Genomic DNA, 14,664 nt, shown 5'->3' on the forward strand with positions numbered 1-14,664 from the left:
TTAATGTTAACTGTGTGTAACAGTTACATCTCCAATACAATACAGACTTAATGCTACCAGTGTGTAACAGTCACAGCTCCACTACAAGAGTATACAGACTAAATGTTAACTGTGTGTAACAGTCACAGCTCCATGGCACTACAATACAGACTGAAGTCTGTTAGCTCTGTGGCCAGACAGACTCAATGTTAAATTAAGTGTACATGTATGCAAAGGATCCATGGCAGGACAGACTCAATGATAACATTGTGTTGTGTTGTGTTATGTTGTGCTGTGCTGTGTTCTGCTGTGTTGTGTTGTGTTGTGTTGTGATGTGATGTGATGTGATGTGATGTGATGTGATGTGATGTGATGTGTTTTGTTGCATTGTGTTGCCATCTAGTGTTGTGTAAGTCAAATTTTATAATTTCATGAATTTGAAATGATAAGGGGTTTAATCAAATTGCTCCTAATGCTGGGATGTTTAATATTATTATACAAATAATTTCTAAGTTGCAATATCGTCTCAGACTCTAGTCTTTCTAACTCTGCTACAGACATTATTCATCAAGAGAATCATGTATAGTCATCTTGTCTAAATATCTGGTAAGCCATGGCAAGACTCAGTTTACAAGCTATATAATGTCTTGTAGTAGATACAAACAAGGTATATAATAATGGTGGTGGTGGTGATGATGAAGGTGTGAAAACACAAGCTGTGTCAAATTCTCTTTAAAACATTTAATGTTCCGTATGTAACCTCTGTACATAATTCACTGTCGGTCTTCATTTTTCCACATCAATAAGCACTTTCCCTTGGGAGTCTCCCAGTGTTTAATGGACTACACAACTCCATTTATTGTATGAATTTTGTAAAAGAAATACGTACAGATAGACTTCGTCACAGACCAGTTAACAACTATGTCTGCCTGTATGAGTTTGTCACAACAATTTATTTTATTATAGCACATTACATTTCTAAGCAGAATCCTAGATTACTAGCTAGGACAGGTGCAATTGATTTGGTATTTCTTTACAGTTCTATTTGTCCATTAACCCTCAACTTCTTCTACACATACCTTCTTATTGAACATTTTGCTAGATTCAGTATCAGTTAACAAAAGGTTTTATTTGAACTATGGATGAATGCATTTCAAATTAGATGAAATTATGAAATATCCCTTTCTTTGCCTCTGGCAGAGTAGTTTTTGCATTTATTTGAGGTGCATAATGATGTATCTATTTTAATAGTAAATTTGGACATCGTGGAGTATTAGAAACACTACATGTATAATGTCATGAGGAATATTGTACAGCTAAAAACAAAAGAGTATAAATACCTAGTAATACGAAAAATGGGAAAAGTAGCAAGCCTTAGGGCATAATTCTAGCCTTCAAACATCTATCTATGTGAACATCATAAGTGTGGGAAACGAAAAGTATGCATCAAGTGCATATGACATGTTGGCTATACTGTAAGGACACATTTTTGTCTGTGGGACCTAAGATAAACAAATTAATACACCAAAGTAGAGTAATTGTTTTGAATGTAAAAGTGTCACGAACATGACTGTAACTTGCATTATTCACATTACAAGTTGTAGCTTGAATATTACAAATTACAATTTGAGACAAATTTCATTGCTACTAAGGAAAAGTATATATACTCAAACATTCGAACTTGTTGGTTCTCTTTAGACTGGAGTTACAACACCATTACTCACCATATTCATATCAATGCCATTAGTATATGACCATGCATGTTGGAAGTACTCTTCTAATCTCTGTCTCAATGGGTTGGGGATCTGATGGAAACGGATGAATTCCTTGACACGCAGCATCTGTGTATGATATCTAGCCGTGCCTGAGTACAACCGCTGAATGATTGCTGATACATTACCAAAGATACTGGCATACATCAGGGCTGTAATGGACAGATAAGAAACATGGTCAATTCATTATTCTATCTGAAGGCACTCTAGCAATGGTTTAGTATCTTGGAAATAGAACTTAACTTTCAGGTTATTGACATCCTGGAATTGACATACTTACTATGTATGTTCAGAATCTGCAGGTGTAGTAAAAGTGAAATTTGAAATCTGGAAAATACGTAAAATTGGAAATGCCAGAGACAGGTCATCATTTTGTTTCCTCATCTTGAGAAATAAAATACGATTGAGTGGTTAATTTATTGGTTTTCCTGCCAACCATATACATTCACACTATGCCACTCTAATAAATATACTACCACTATGATAACACTGGTTCAGACATTTCATTATTTTAGCTATTAAACTTTTGGAAACACTGTGTATTGGGCCTATATCAAGTACAATTATAATTAAGTTTAGATAAAGTAATGATTTCATTAAGAAACCTGTATGTAACTGAGATGGGAGAGTGTGAAAATTTGCAGTTTGCCATAGATTTACAGAAAGTGTTAGATATGCTATTTTTCAAACGGCCTCAGGATACATTTTACTCACTTTAATGAAAACATTACATTTACACAATGTAAACATCTTTTAAAATCAATAGAAAGTACTTCATTTTGTGTGTAAATAGGTTGTACACATGAAGAATAATGTGCTGTCCTTTCATCAAGCCAAAAGAACTCAAACACAGTAAGGGTACATTAATTTGAATTTTACACACAAAATGTACTGTACAACATCTCCCTTGTATTTAAAGGCCCATGATTAGTTAAATCCAAGGTTTTTGCATTACTGCTTTCCTATCAGTGGATCCATAACAATACATTAATTTCAAATACAAACCTTTTCAATAATCGGCCACACAAATATTTTCAAACCTAAGTTTGAATTCAAATTCAAACTGGGCCTTTAACTACAGTAAGTGACAATTTACAAAATGATGTGATTCTAAAAAGGCTTGTTACAAATGTAGTTCACTCTTGGTATCTCAGTACTAGTGCATTAAAGATAAAAGCATCAAGGAAGACCTGGGAGATTAGAATCATGGGATACACGATTTAGGAATGTCCATTGATTATCTAAGCTAATCGTAAAATTTATATAGAACAGTGAATTCCTTTGAACAAAATTAAACTTCAGTCTGAATTGCGTCGTAAACATTCAGTTCACCTATCTAATGTTAACTGACAGTTTAATACTACATTTGTACTTATACAACACAGTTAATTATAACACTTGGTGCATTTAAGAGTCAAAGCAAGAATGAATAGATAGGCAAAGTGTTATCACTTGAGATCTTCTTTGGTACAACTTTGATGTCTTTGTACTATGTACATGACTAATTAAACAACTTAAACATTTCTGCACACATAATATAGACAATATTTTTATAAAGTATTAAACCTCAGCAGCATTAGTTGCAACTGGGACATTTTTTCATCAAATAATCAAAGGTATATTCACTAAAAATTGGCCAATTACTTAAGAAAACCATTGCATCTGATAAATTAGTGGTCAACATTATCTGTAGGTATACATGTAGTGTAGTGGCAAATTTAGATAAAGATTCAAATAAAGCAGAAGTTTTAACCAGATTTGGAATTGTCCTTTTATTCAAACTCAAGTTATGCCATACACAAGTCCATCTGTGTTGAAAAGTTTATCGTACCATATCACTGTAGTTGGGACTGATACTTATTTGTACCATGAACTCAAATTTAAATCTTGATTGTCATGTATACAGCTACAGAAATAGGTTAACCACACATAATGCAACATTGTTCATGTTGTATGATATTAGAAGTAAGGTATTGTACCTAACAAATTACAAAAAACATTCCAGTTGCAGCTAGTGCAGCTTTAATCAAATGATAAATCCCAAATGGGAAGTTATATGATCAAACAAGCATCTTGATTTGTATATACATATACCTAACAGCCTTGTCATAGAGTTTACATGATCATATGTAATGTTGAAATCTACACATGCATGTATGATCACATGTATGTACTGCCTACCAGATCAAATTACTAGCAAAAGAATAGTCAATGGCGTTGAAGCACAACACAGCTCCATACCTTATGTACAGATTCAAGGTCATGTAATTTTTGTAGGATTTGATAATTTGTTATTTTAATAGCCTGGATGGGTTGCTTGGTGTCCATCACTTTTGTTACTTTGAAAAAGATGTTGTTGTTTGGTTGTTGCTATGGGCATAGCCATGGTTACTATGTATATTACATACATACACATAGGTAGACACTTTAACCACATCAAAAGCACCACTGAACATTATGTATGTTCAGTTACTAGTTGTGCTAATATATAATTTTTTCAGAAGTACGTTTATGTATAGCTCATACAGTAACTACATGCTAAAAGCAAATCATTAATATCAACACAGCACAAGTTTGAAGTTTTTTATCATTTCTTTCATAGAATGACATCTTATTATTGTGGATATTCTGTTGACCTTTGTTTTGCATAATATAATTGACAGATTTTTTCCCATAATAACAGGCTTACAAATTTATACCTCAACAAATTGTATAAGTGTGGGTCAATTTAGGAATAAAATACTTTAGGCTATTTTCTAAGGCTTGTTCATATTTATATTAATCTGTTTATTTGGATATTGATGACCTGCTAACCCTCATATATTTATTGTGAAATTATGTTACCTCTACCTTTTACAGGGTACCTGCAAGTAAAACTTTGTACATTGTAAATATTGTAAACTCTACAACATACGATACAGAATGTTCAAATGATATGTTCTGATAAATAGTCAACCTGATTAACAGTTCACATATTAACAGACAATTTGCTTTCAACTGATTAATGGATTATCTTGATAACTCAAGATTTGAACTCAGTTGTGCTAAACATTATGACAGTTTTATCTTTGGCTTCCAATCAACCACCAGTGCTGTCAGATATCAAATATTTCAACAACTGACAGCCATCTTTATCTTGAAATATAAAGGCTGATTTTACCCCTCAAAAATATTTGGAGTACATTTATCTGATAGTCGAACTCTACACAATGAATGAAATTAATGGTCCACATCTTTGGTTTTGTCATTATGAAAAGCACAAATGCTTACTTTTATTTCTAGGTCACACATGTACCAACTTAAATGGTACACGGCTACCTAATTGACACAGAAATAAAACTGTCTTTTCCACAGCCTGTCATTTACTTTTATTTCTTTTCACCAAATGTGACTTTTAATGCTTCAATTCTGACAGTGTTCAACTCTGATATTAAAGTAGTTGTGAATACACCTCATTCATAGCAAGAACCTGCAGTGCAATAGTACACTCTCCATGTCACATTTTTTGTACACTTTCATAGGAACTATATAGCAATTCATAACAACTTTGAAAGGATGATGTACATACATGTAGAAATGTCTGTATTGTTTCCATCTCAGTTCATCTTTTTATCTATTCAAATGATAAAAACGCTATCAAACAGACTTTAAATGCCTCATTTCGTCAATAGAACTGCTACCATTTTACAATATAAATGTACATTTTCTTATCAGCTATAGAATTCTTGATCAAATATACTTCCTGTAAATGAATAAAATGCCTTGTCATTTCCTAACTCAGCATACTTAGTAGCCGGTAAAAATCTCTATTACATATAAAAATCAGCTGTCTACTATCATACAATCAGTTCTGTCTTAGATGATTGGATTTTGACCCTTCTCACTTCCTGTTTTTCCATAATCACCTCTTTGTAGACTATGAATGGCAACAGTGGTTTGGGTAGCAGGTGATACAAAACTGTAAGGTCACTGCTCACTCTTAAAGTTGTCTAAATTACTCCCAGTGCTTATTGTTTGTGACATGACTGTCATTCAAATGGCAGTGCTCAGATGTCCAAAGCTCTGCTCTAACTTACCTCATTAAAATACAGAAAGGGAACAATGAATCTGGGGACTTTATATATTGTTTAAAGAGATATAATAGCTTAAAATATTACACTTTTTTTCTTTTACATTGTGTATAGGAATCTTCAAGTTCAAATTTGATACTAGTATTTATTGAAGTAGTTAAGCCACAGTTTATCGCTGGAACTTTTGGTATACATAGTACAATACATGTACTTCTGTTTTAAGATGACTACATATCATGTCTTGTTGTTCTACAGGTTATTAAAGGAAACATTAAGGTCACTGCATACCAACGAACACATATAATTTTGTTGTAAAAATATTTCAAGTCCTCTTATACATGTACAGGTCAACAGAATATAAATGCATGATAATGAATATGGAAATGACGAAGACAACTATATGTAGGTTAATACCAAAGGAATAGTATGATTGTGTTTCAGTAACAAGTATGGTATTTTAGAGGACTCAGCATGTCTTGTGTGTCTTCATAATATCAACTAGCAGATATACATGTTTGTATGCATATGGAGTAAAACAAAAGAAATTACACCAGATGTAATTGTTGAAGTACCAATTAACTATCTTCCTGGGTTCAATTTCATGTCTCTTTAAAATAGTTAGAAGACAAATTTATATTGCATACACTTTTATACACAACAATTTTCCAGGATTTGAAAACATCTTCAAAGAATTTATCGCTATGCCAACCATGCTTTTATTTCTTTGTAAATATGTTATTTAATATTTTTAGACTTTGTTTGTATATCAGTTTGTCCATATTTACATTATTTGTCCACTAACTATTTTTTAACATACAATTGTCTATAATTTAAACTTAATGTTGATAATGATGTTCAACCATCGTAAAACCACCTGGCCTTTCTGCAGCAACAGCAGAACACCCTGGCAACCATGCCAAGGATTAAATCTCAGGTTGTTGCATATAGTGTTATCTTATCAATGGTGCCATAAGAACAACACATAGGATCATTCTTTTGTTTTGGACCAACCTTTTCTAAAGCTCTCCTACAAAACTGTTTTTTATGCCTACATTTTAATTCTAATCTGAATTGGGCCTTTAAAGGGTGGCCTTGACATTGTGGTATCTATCGATCCTATTAAAATTGCATCAGTTATGCTATGGTGCCATTGGCAATAAAAGTTTTGAAGGACCTAATCTTTTGGTAGAAAGAGCCAGCTGACACAATCAGGCTTGTAACCACTTCCAAAAGGTAATCCATATAAGGAAGACATTGAGATGGGTAAATTGATGTCACTTTCTCTCTCGTATACCTTAAAGCATGGCATTTCTGACACAACCCGTTTTTGTGTTTTATTCATCGATGAGACACGGACATGAAAAAGACATTAGACATTGGCAGCAGCCGAGGGAATCAAATTATCTCCACAGACAATCTCATTCTTGTCCTCAATCCCTACTTGTCAACTTACTGCTAACAGCATTCTAATTAATTGATAAGTTCACACATCCCATTCACCTACGACCATAACTCATGGGGACACTAAAACTATGAAGTGTCCCATAGTGCCTCTTCTGATAGATAGTAGTAATGCTTTGAAGGTGGAGGGGGATAGCAACTTTTATGACTCCTAAACTGTAGTTTTAGTTTGTATGGGCAAATCCTATCCATGTATGTTTACTGAGAGACGGAATTCATTTGTAACTGAACTGTCATGGTTATTTTTTCAAAGGTTTACTTTCTTGACAAGTAACAACTAGCATAACAACATCATGTTAGGTAAAATTAAAACTACACAGCACGTTTTCCTGTCCTGTTCACTACAAAATTTATTATCACTTCTGATTTCCCTTGATTAAAACTTTTGATATCTTCTTTCTTTTGAATTGCACGTTTTTGCTATAATTTCTACTTATATGGAGTAGCCAAATACAGATCTGCATTTGTCAGGCTTTAAGGTATAATAGCATGTGTGGCCTTTCCTGTCCATTACACAAATTATCCACACTTCTGTCGAGCTTTTAATTAAAATCTGTAACAAGTCATATATAAGATAAGTGAAATGTTTGACACTCAGTGATAAAACTACAGACACTGACATCATTGATTATTCCAGTCACTTCCTTCCCTGCATCTATCCCAAGAGCACTGTCTACTGTCTAATTCCACATGGAGAAGACACAAATCCAGTACACTTGTCATTAGGAAATCTCCACAATACCAAAGTTTTTTTTCTTATTCACAATCAAAGTTTCTGATATGCATTTTCAAATATATATGAACTACAGTACTGTATTTTTTCAGCGTTTACAATATACGCATACATCAAATCAAAATTAAGAAAGAATTTTTTCAATTTTCTGAATCACAAAATTTTCGCTGACTTCTGTTAGCTTTGTCAGGAGTGCACTATAGTGGTTAATATAAATAATTTGTCAAAGTCAATATGAATTGTTTGTGAAGACTATCTTACTGCACTTGACACGTGTTCAGTAATTGTTGACATTCCTGCAAGGATTTATGGGAAAACCTCTAGTGATGACATCACATTTACTACAATCTCTTGTCTTGACAAATACAAAGACTGTATCCAAAGTTGAATAAGCTGTGGATATGGTATTTCATCTACCTTCACTACTATAAAAAAGACAAACCAGATACTAAACATACCATAAGAAATGTTGTACAGAATTTTTCAAAATGATAAAAATTATAGATACTTACATCCTATCAGCATAACACAGATGGAGAAGATCTTCTCAGAGTTTGTGTTTGGTGAGACATTTCCAAATCCTACGCTAGTCAAACTACTAAACGTAAAGTACAATGCTGTGATGTACTTTGATTTTAATGATGGTCCACTGCTTGTATCATTGTCAAAGTATGGCTGGTTCGTTTGCCTAGCAAGGTGATCTAGCCAGCCTATTTTGTACTTCAACATAGGTCTTTCTACATTCCCTATAGCATACCAAATACATGCTAGCCAATGAGCTATTAAGGCAAATGTACACATAAGTAGTAAGAGTACTGCAGCTCCGTATTCCGAATATCTGTCAAGTTTTCTGGCAACTCTCACAAGACGTAGTAGACGGGCAGTTTTAAGCAGTCCTATAAGTGTGGCAGTCTGAGGGGAAAAAATTCAAATAGAGTCAGTATATGTTAACTTAAAGATAAATCCAGAACTAATCAAAGCACTCAAATTCTTGTAGTGACAATTTTTCTTGATCAGTTCAAAATCCTGACTTATTACAAAATAAAATTTCAAATGGCAAATGAAAACCCAAAGAAAAAAGTCATTGAACAAAGGGAACATATTACATACTTTATGTGATACCAATGTATAAATAGTCTTTGCATTAAGTTGTAGAACATAGTAAGAAATGTGACAATTTCAATCAATGTGATATGTGTTTAGTTGCACCATATCTCCCTACAGCATATTGTTGCAATTACAATAATATCACCTTTAAACATTCATTCATCCAAAAGAAATTCATTCATTTAGAATTTCAAAATTTTGACTCTGTCATTTGATGTGACTGGATTTCATACTCAATAAAATATCAACTTCATCAAGCATCTTCAGAGATGAAGCTAATTTTAGAAGTAGTGATCAAATGTGAAAAAGTAGGAGGTAATATCTACAAGCGAGACCCCTGAATCTGCCACACTAATGAAAATATACTGGGGGAAACAAAGTCTTCAGAATCTAAAACAAATCTTGGAAAAGTAGCCAGCAAAACATTGTGAAATGGCCGGATGTTTATTCTCATCCCTGATCTTTATAATTGATGAAAACTTTATTTAACATAAACACTGTTCATGTATGTAACTCTGCACTGAGAGTATGTATTCAAATTATAAGTGTGATATCACCACCTACCTCGTCTGTTTCTGATCCAAACAACAACAAATCAAAAGGAATGGCTGCAACCACATCTATGAGAAACCATCCTTTGAAGTAATGTACTGCTATTTTCCCAGGATGTGAAACAACCTCATCATTCTTATTGACATATGTTGTCCGAAAATTAATCAGTATGTCAATGATAAACATTACATCCACAATCAAGTCAATAATAACAAGTGGATCTCCATAGCGATTGGATGCTCCATAGTTCACCCGTGTATCAGGGTTCTTATTCAACTTGGTCCTTTTTTCATCCTCGTTCAATAAAAATGCAGCTACATAAGGTGTAAATATGGCGGTATAAATAACAAGTAAGAGAATAATCCAGTCCCAGACAGCCTTGAATGGGGAATAATGCAGTATGGTCCATCTGTGAATTCTAGGCTGTTGTAACTTATATTCTGGTAGTACATCAGCACCAAGAGACAGAACCTGCAACAAATGGAAACACTGTTACTGAGGTCTGTCACATACACAGAAATGGCCATGCTAGCTTGAAATACATATAGTAGAAGGGAGGATATATGTAGTATCTTTGAAAGAAGATGGGAATAGAGGAATATAACACATAGAAGAATGCAACTAGTTCACAGAAAGGACAAGCAACAGAATTTTGCTATCACTATCCACCTTTATCTATGAATGGCGTATTCAACCTTAGCATCATAGCACCTTAGGGGACAAAGTTTAAGTTTTTAATCCATACAGGTACTCTAAGTGACCAATATAGAAAAGGTAGTAGAAGTTTATTTTTTACCGAGAGGAATTATTTACTGTGTATATATCTTGCTTACAAATAAAGTCTATGCTACAGAATGCTTCTCATTGAAATTCAAATAAGAGTTATTGTCCTGAGTGAAATTAGCAGATTAAAAGCTTTCAATCACATCAAATATTGATTGCTGTTATGGTATTTGTTTTCTAACTTAGTACAGCTGGTGTTTTCGGATTTTAATACTGCAATTTTCTTAGGCCATGATTATTGAGTAACTATAGCCACCTTTTTACATCACTGACAAGTACCATGTTTATCTTCACATGTACATGTATTTAGCAAATACATTCATACCTAAATGTAAGCTGATGTATAAATTAAAAAAATCTGTAAACTTTAGTAAGAAAGCAAGTTTACTAAGAAAGTTACGTATAATTAAGTTGATTATCTTTAAATGGTAATGCATACATGCAGGTCTCCATAATAAAGTAAACGATAAATGCTGGAGACCAATAAAACAAATAAAAAGAGAGTGTAATAAAATACACTGGTGATTAATTGAGTATTAAAGACAAGAAACCTTTTGTGTATATTCATAAAATAAAAACATACACCAATTAACATGTTTTGTAAAACAAAGAAAGGGCATGCGCCATACAACTGAGATCAGAAAATGCTATACTTTGGTCAAAAGCATTCTCTAATATATACAGAAATATATCATAAATCCTACAATGTGTGAACTCAGAGCAAGTACAAGCAAAGGTACATCTGTTTTGATTACACATTCTTGGCAAGAGTATTTAGGAGACTGCAGTATTTTTTTTACTCAGTTACAATTCCACATGTCCATGTACTATGAATATGATTGAATACAAAACCTTCAGGTTTTTAAATACAAACTTTAATGTGGACTAGCTGATGCTTAACATGTTTTTATAAAGAAATAATTAGAGAATTCATATATTCCAGTAATTTTGTATATTGCTCCCATCCAAACAGAGATTAGGAGATATATTATTTGTTAATGAGCATGTATATAACGAGACTGTCCTTCCATGTTTGTCTTATTTGTTGTTTACTCTATTAGCAATAATACTGTACATCATTAGAAATATATTAACATGTTATAGGAGTATTAAATCTACTTGTGTATCATCCATCCTTCCCAACCAAATAAGACCATGTACAAACCATGTAAAAATCCTGCCAAACTAAATAAGATGATGTTCAAATTGTGTATTAAACCTTCCTGCCCAACTAATAAGATGGCGTCCAAATTATGTAATCCTCCTACCCAATTAATAAGATGGTGTCCAAATTATGTAACCTTCCTGCCCAACTAATAAGATGGTGTCCAAATTATGAAACCTTCCTGTCCAACTTATAAGATGGTGTCCAAATTATGTAACCCTCCTACCCAACTAATAAGATGGTGTCCAAATTATGTAACCTTCCTGCCCAACTAATAAGATGATGTCCAAATTATGTAACCCTCCTACCAAACTAATAAGATGGTGTCCAAATTATGTAACCTTCCTGCCCAACTGATAAGATGGTGTCCAAATTATGTAACCTTCCTGCCCAACTAATAAGATGATGTCCAAATTATGTAACCCTCCTACCAAACTAATAAGATGGTGTCCAAATTATGTAACCTTCCTGCCCAACTGATAAGATGGTGTCCAAATTATGTAACCTTCCTGTCCAACTAATAAGATAGTGTCCAAATTATGTAACCTTCCTGCCCAACTAATACGATGGTGTCCAAATTATGTACCCTTCCTGCCCAACTAATAAGACGGCGTCCAAATTATGTAATCCTCCTGTCCAACTAATAAGATAGTGTCCAAATTATCTAAATTATTGTAGTCAATAATTTTCTGCAATTTGATGATTAAAAAAATTTGACTTTTAATATTCACTTAGTAAACATTACTAACCCTTGGTACATTTTACTAGCAATTTTGAAAGGCGAGAAAAACCCAGTTTTGAAAAACAGCATTTGTACTTGACACTACATACTTCTGACAGCAATAATATCACAAGGTTACTATTCCATCAGAACTTATACAGGTGACATTAAGTAATGCATTATGCAAACAGTTTGACTGACAACTACCTCTACACATATTTTGAATTTTCAAGGTTATCGCTAATACATGATTAAGTTAACATAAAACAGGGCTAAGTATAACATAGAATTCAAACAACAGAGGATATGATTTTCTATAGTGAAAAATTTGCCCTGTTTTATAGCTGCACTAAGTTGAATGTCAAATAACAGTAGTTTGTGAATGGGAAACTAGAGACCAGGTCATATGAACTAACACTGGCTAGTAGCACCTTTCTTAATGGGATCATACAAATGTACAAAGCAATTATACTCTTGAGGCAGTCATGGCAATAAAAGGTGATTCAAGTCATGGCTGATTGCTTTTCATTGTTAACAACTATAGCTTATACCTTGAACGACTTCTATTGTAATGATTCAATGAGATCCACACCCCCACACTTGCAAAAAAAAATACTTACAAACATTTTGACTAATTGCACAGTGTGGAAAACACATCAGTCATGTCAATGTTTGCATTCATTTTCCTATTCATAACCCTTCAGGCGACTACTTAATTAGCTTTTTTATACTTGAAGAAACATTTTTAAGTAGATTGCATGTAGACATGATCTGGATATAATGTGACAAAAAATAACAAGTGGAAAATTGCGAGATACTATGTATGCTAAAATTCTAAATTTCAGCATAAACTCTTCAACAAGCTCAATATACTAAAACAGGATCTCCATATAAATATTCATATTCAGCAACATTTAAATTTGATATTTTTTTTCAAAATGGCCATCTTGCAATAAGTTGTGTAGGTTGACTGCCCACATTTCACTGAAATGAAATTGTAACAAAAATATCCCTTATTGTTTCAGATATATTCATGGTTGCATACGGTTACATTTTTTTTAGTATTTGATCACAAACCTAGAACAAGTACATTTGGCAAGACTTATATTGGTGGGTTTCAGTCAAATGATTGTACATTGTTGCTGATACTTCAGTGTGCATTACATACCATTTAAAAGCCAGAAAACATCTCTAATAACTATCACAAGTATAATTTAAGGTAGAAGTTACGAACAGAAAATGTCACAATATTGCTCTTTCACCATTATCAGCTAGAATCATTAAATGACCTATGTAAATTATTCATCAGTAATTTGTTTGTAAACCATGTTAACTTCAATCAACATCAGTTTTGAATGAAAATTTGAAACACCATCTGTTTTGTTCAATTCATTTATCATTATGTTGGTATAATATTTCATTTATAGGCACCAAGGGAACATTCTCAGAACATGTGTGCTTGGTTTCTTAATGTAAAAATCACATTATACAATATTTCACTGTTACATAGTATATCAGAAACACATACTTGACATATTACTAATAAAACAACATGGCATAATGCCCACACCGCCAATTACTCCAGTACACACTGAATGACTCTATAAAGAACCCTGAAGAAACCAGCAACAGAGTTTTGAATGGACCATGCTTGTTAAAGAAAATATTGTTTTGTTGCAAAAGCATGTTCTTTGTTTGAAAATAGCAGTGATAGTCAAAATACAACTGAAACTCCTACGTTGAGATATAAGAGAGTGCATTATATGAGCAGAAGCAATACCTGGATCTTTCAGTTTAGTCAAAGAAGAAATGTTACAAAATATACCAAATTATATAATTACACAAGCATATCAAACAAAATCATAAAATGAATATGTTGTTACCCCTGAATTCTTTGTTTTTAAATATTGAGATATCCAGGAATTCCAACAAAGTAAAATGTCAAGCAGCTGCTTGTTCAACATTCTGTAAACAGTTCCATCAAGTACTTTAATTCCCCCCAGAAATTGGGGTCAATTCAAATGACCCGTCTATATAACAACCTTCCATGCGAATGGGAAACCCTTACAATTACCTGCAATGTGTATCAAACTTTATCATTCTAATGTAATTTTTTTCTGAAAAAATATAAAAAGTGAAAGCACCCAAAATATTCTTTTGTATACACCACGTAAACTCAAATAATTTAGGTACAACATGAGTAATATGTTATACTTTAATTTGAATCAAATGTTCAATTTTCATTCATTTTCGTGATGACTTTGACACTGCAATTATTATATTGATCAAAGTGTACAACGTACACATAAACTGACTTAGTT

General features: G+C 33.0%; 1 protein-coding gene across 1 annotated transcript in view; it reads right to left on the bottom strand.

The window, feature by feature from the left end:
- The window catches only part of LOC144433573 (voltage-gated inwardly rectifying potassium channel KCNH6-like), a 159,321-nt gene that overhangs the window by 11,664 nt on the left and 132,993 nt on the right, over positions 1-14,664 (bottom strand). Inside the window, exons 7-9 of the mRNA XM_078121890.1 lie at positions 9,687-10,145; positions 8,528-8,927; positions 1,704-1,903 (exon numbers count right to left, since the gene is read on the bottom strand). Coding sequence (XP_077978016.1) covers positions 1,704-1,903; positions 8,528-8,927; positions 9,687-10,145 — 1,059 coding nt within the window. The remainder of the gene's footprint in view (positions 1-1,703; positions 1,904-8,527; positions 8,928-9,686; positions 10,146-14,664) is intronic.

Source organism: Glandiceps talaboti, chromosome 4 (assembly GCF_964340395.1).
Source record: "Glandiceps talaboti chromosome 4, keGlaTala1.1, whole genome shotgun sequence".
Classification (NCBI taxonomy): Eukaryota; Metazoa; Hemichordata; class Enteropneusta; family Spengelidae; genus Glandiceps; species Glandiceps talaboti.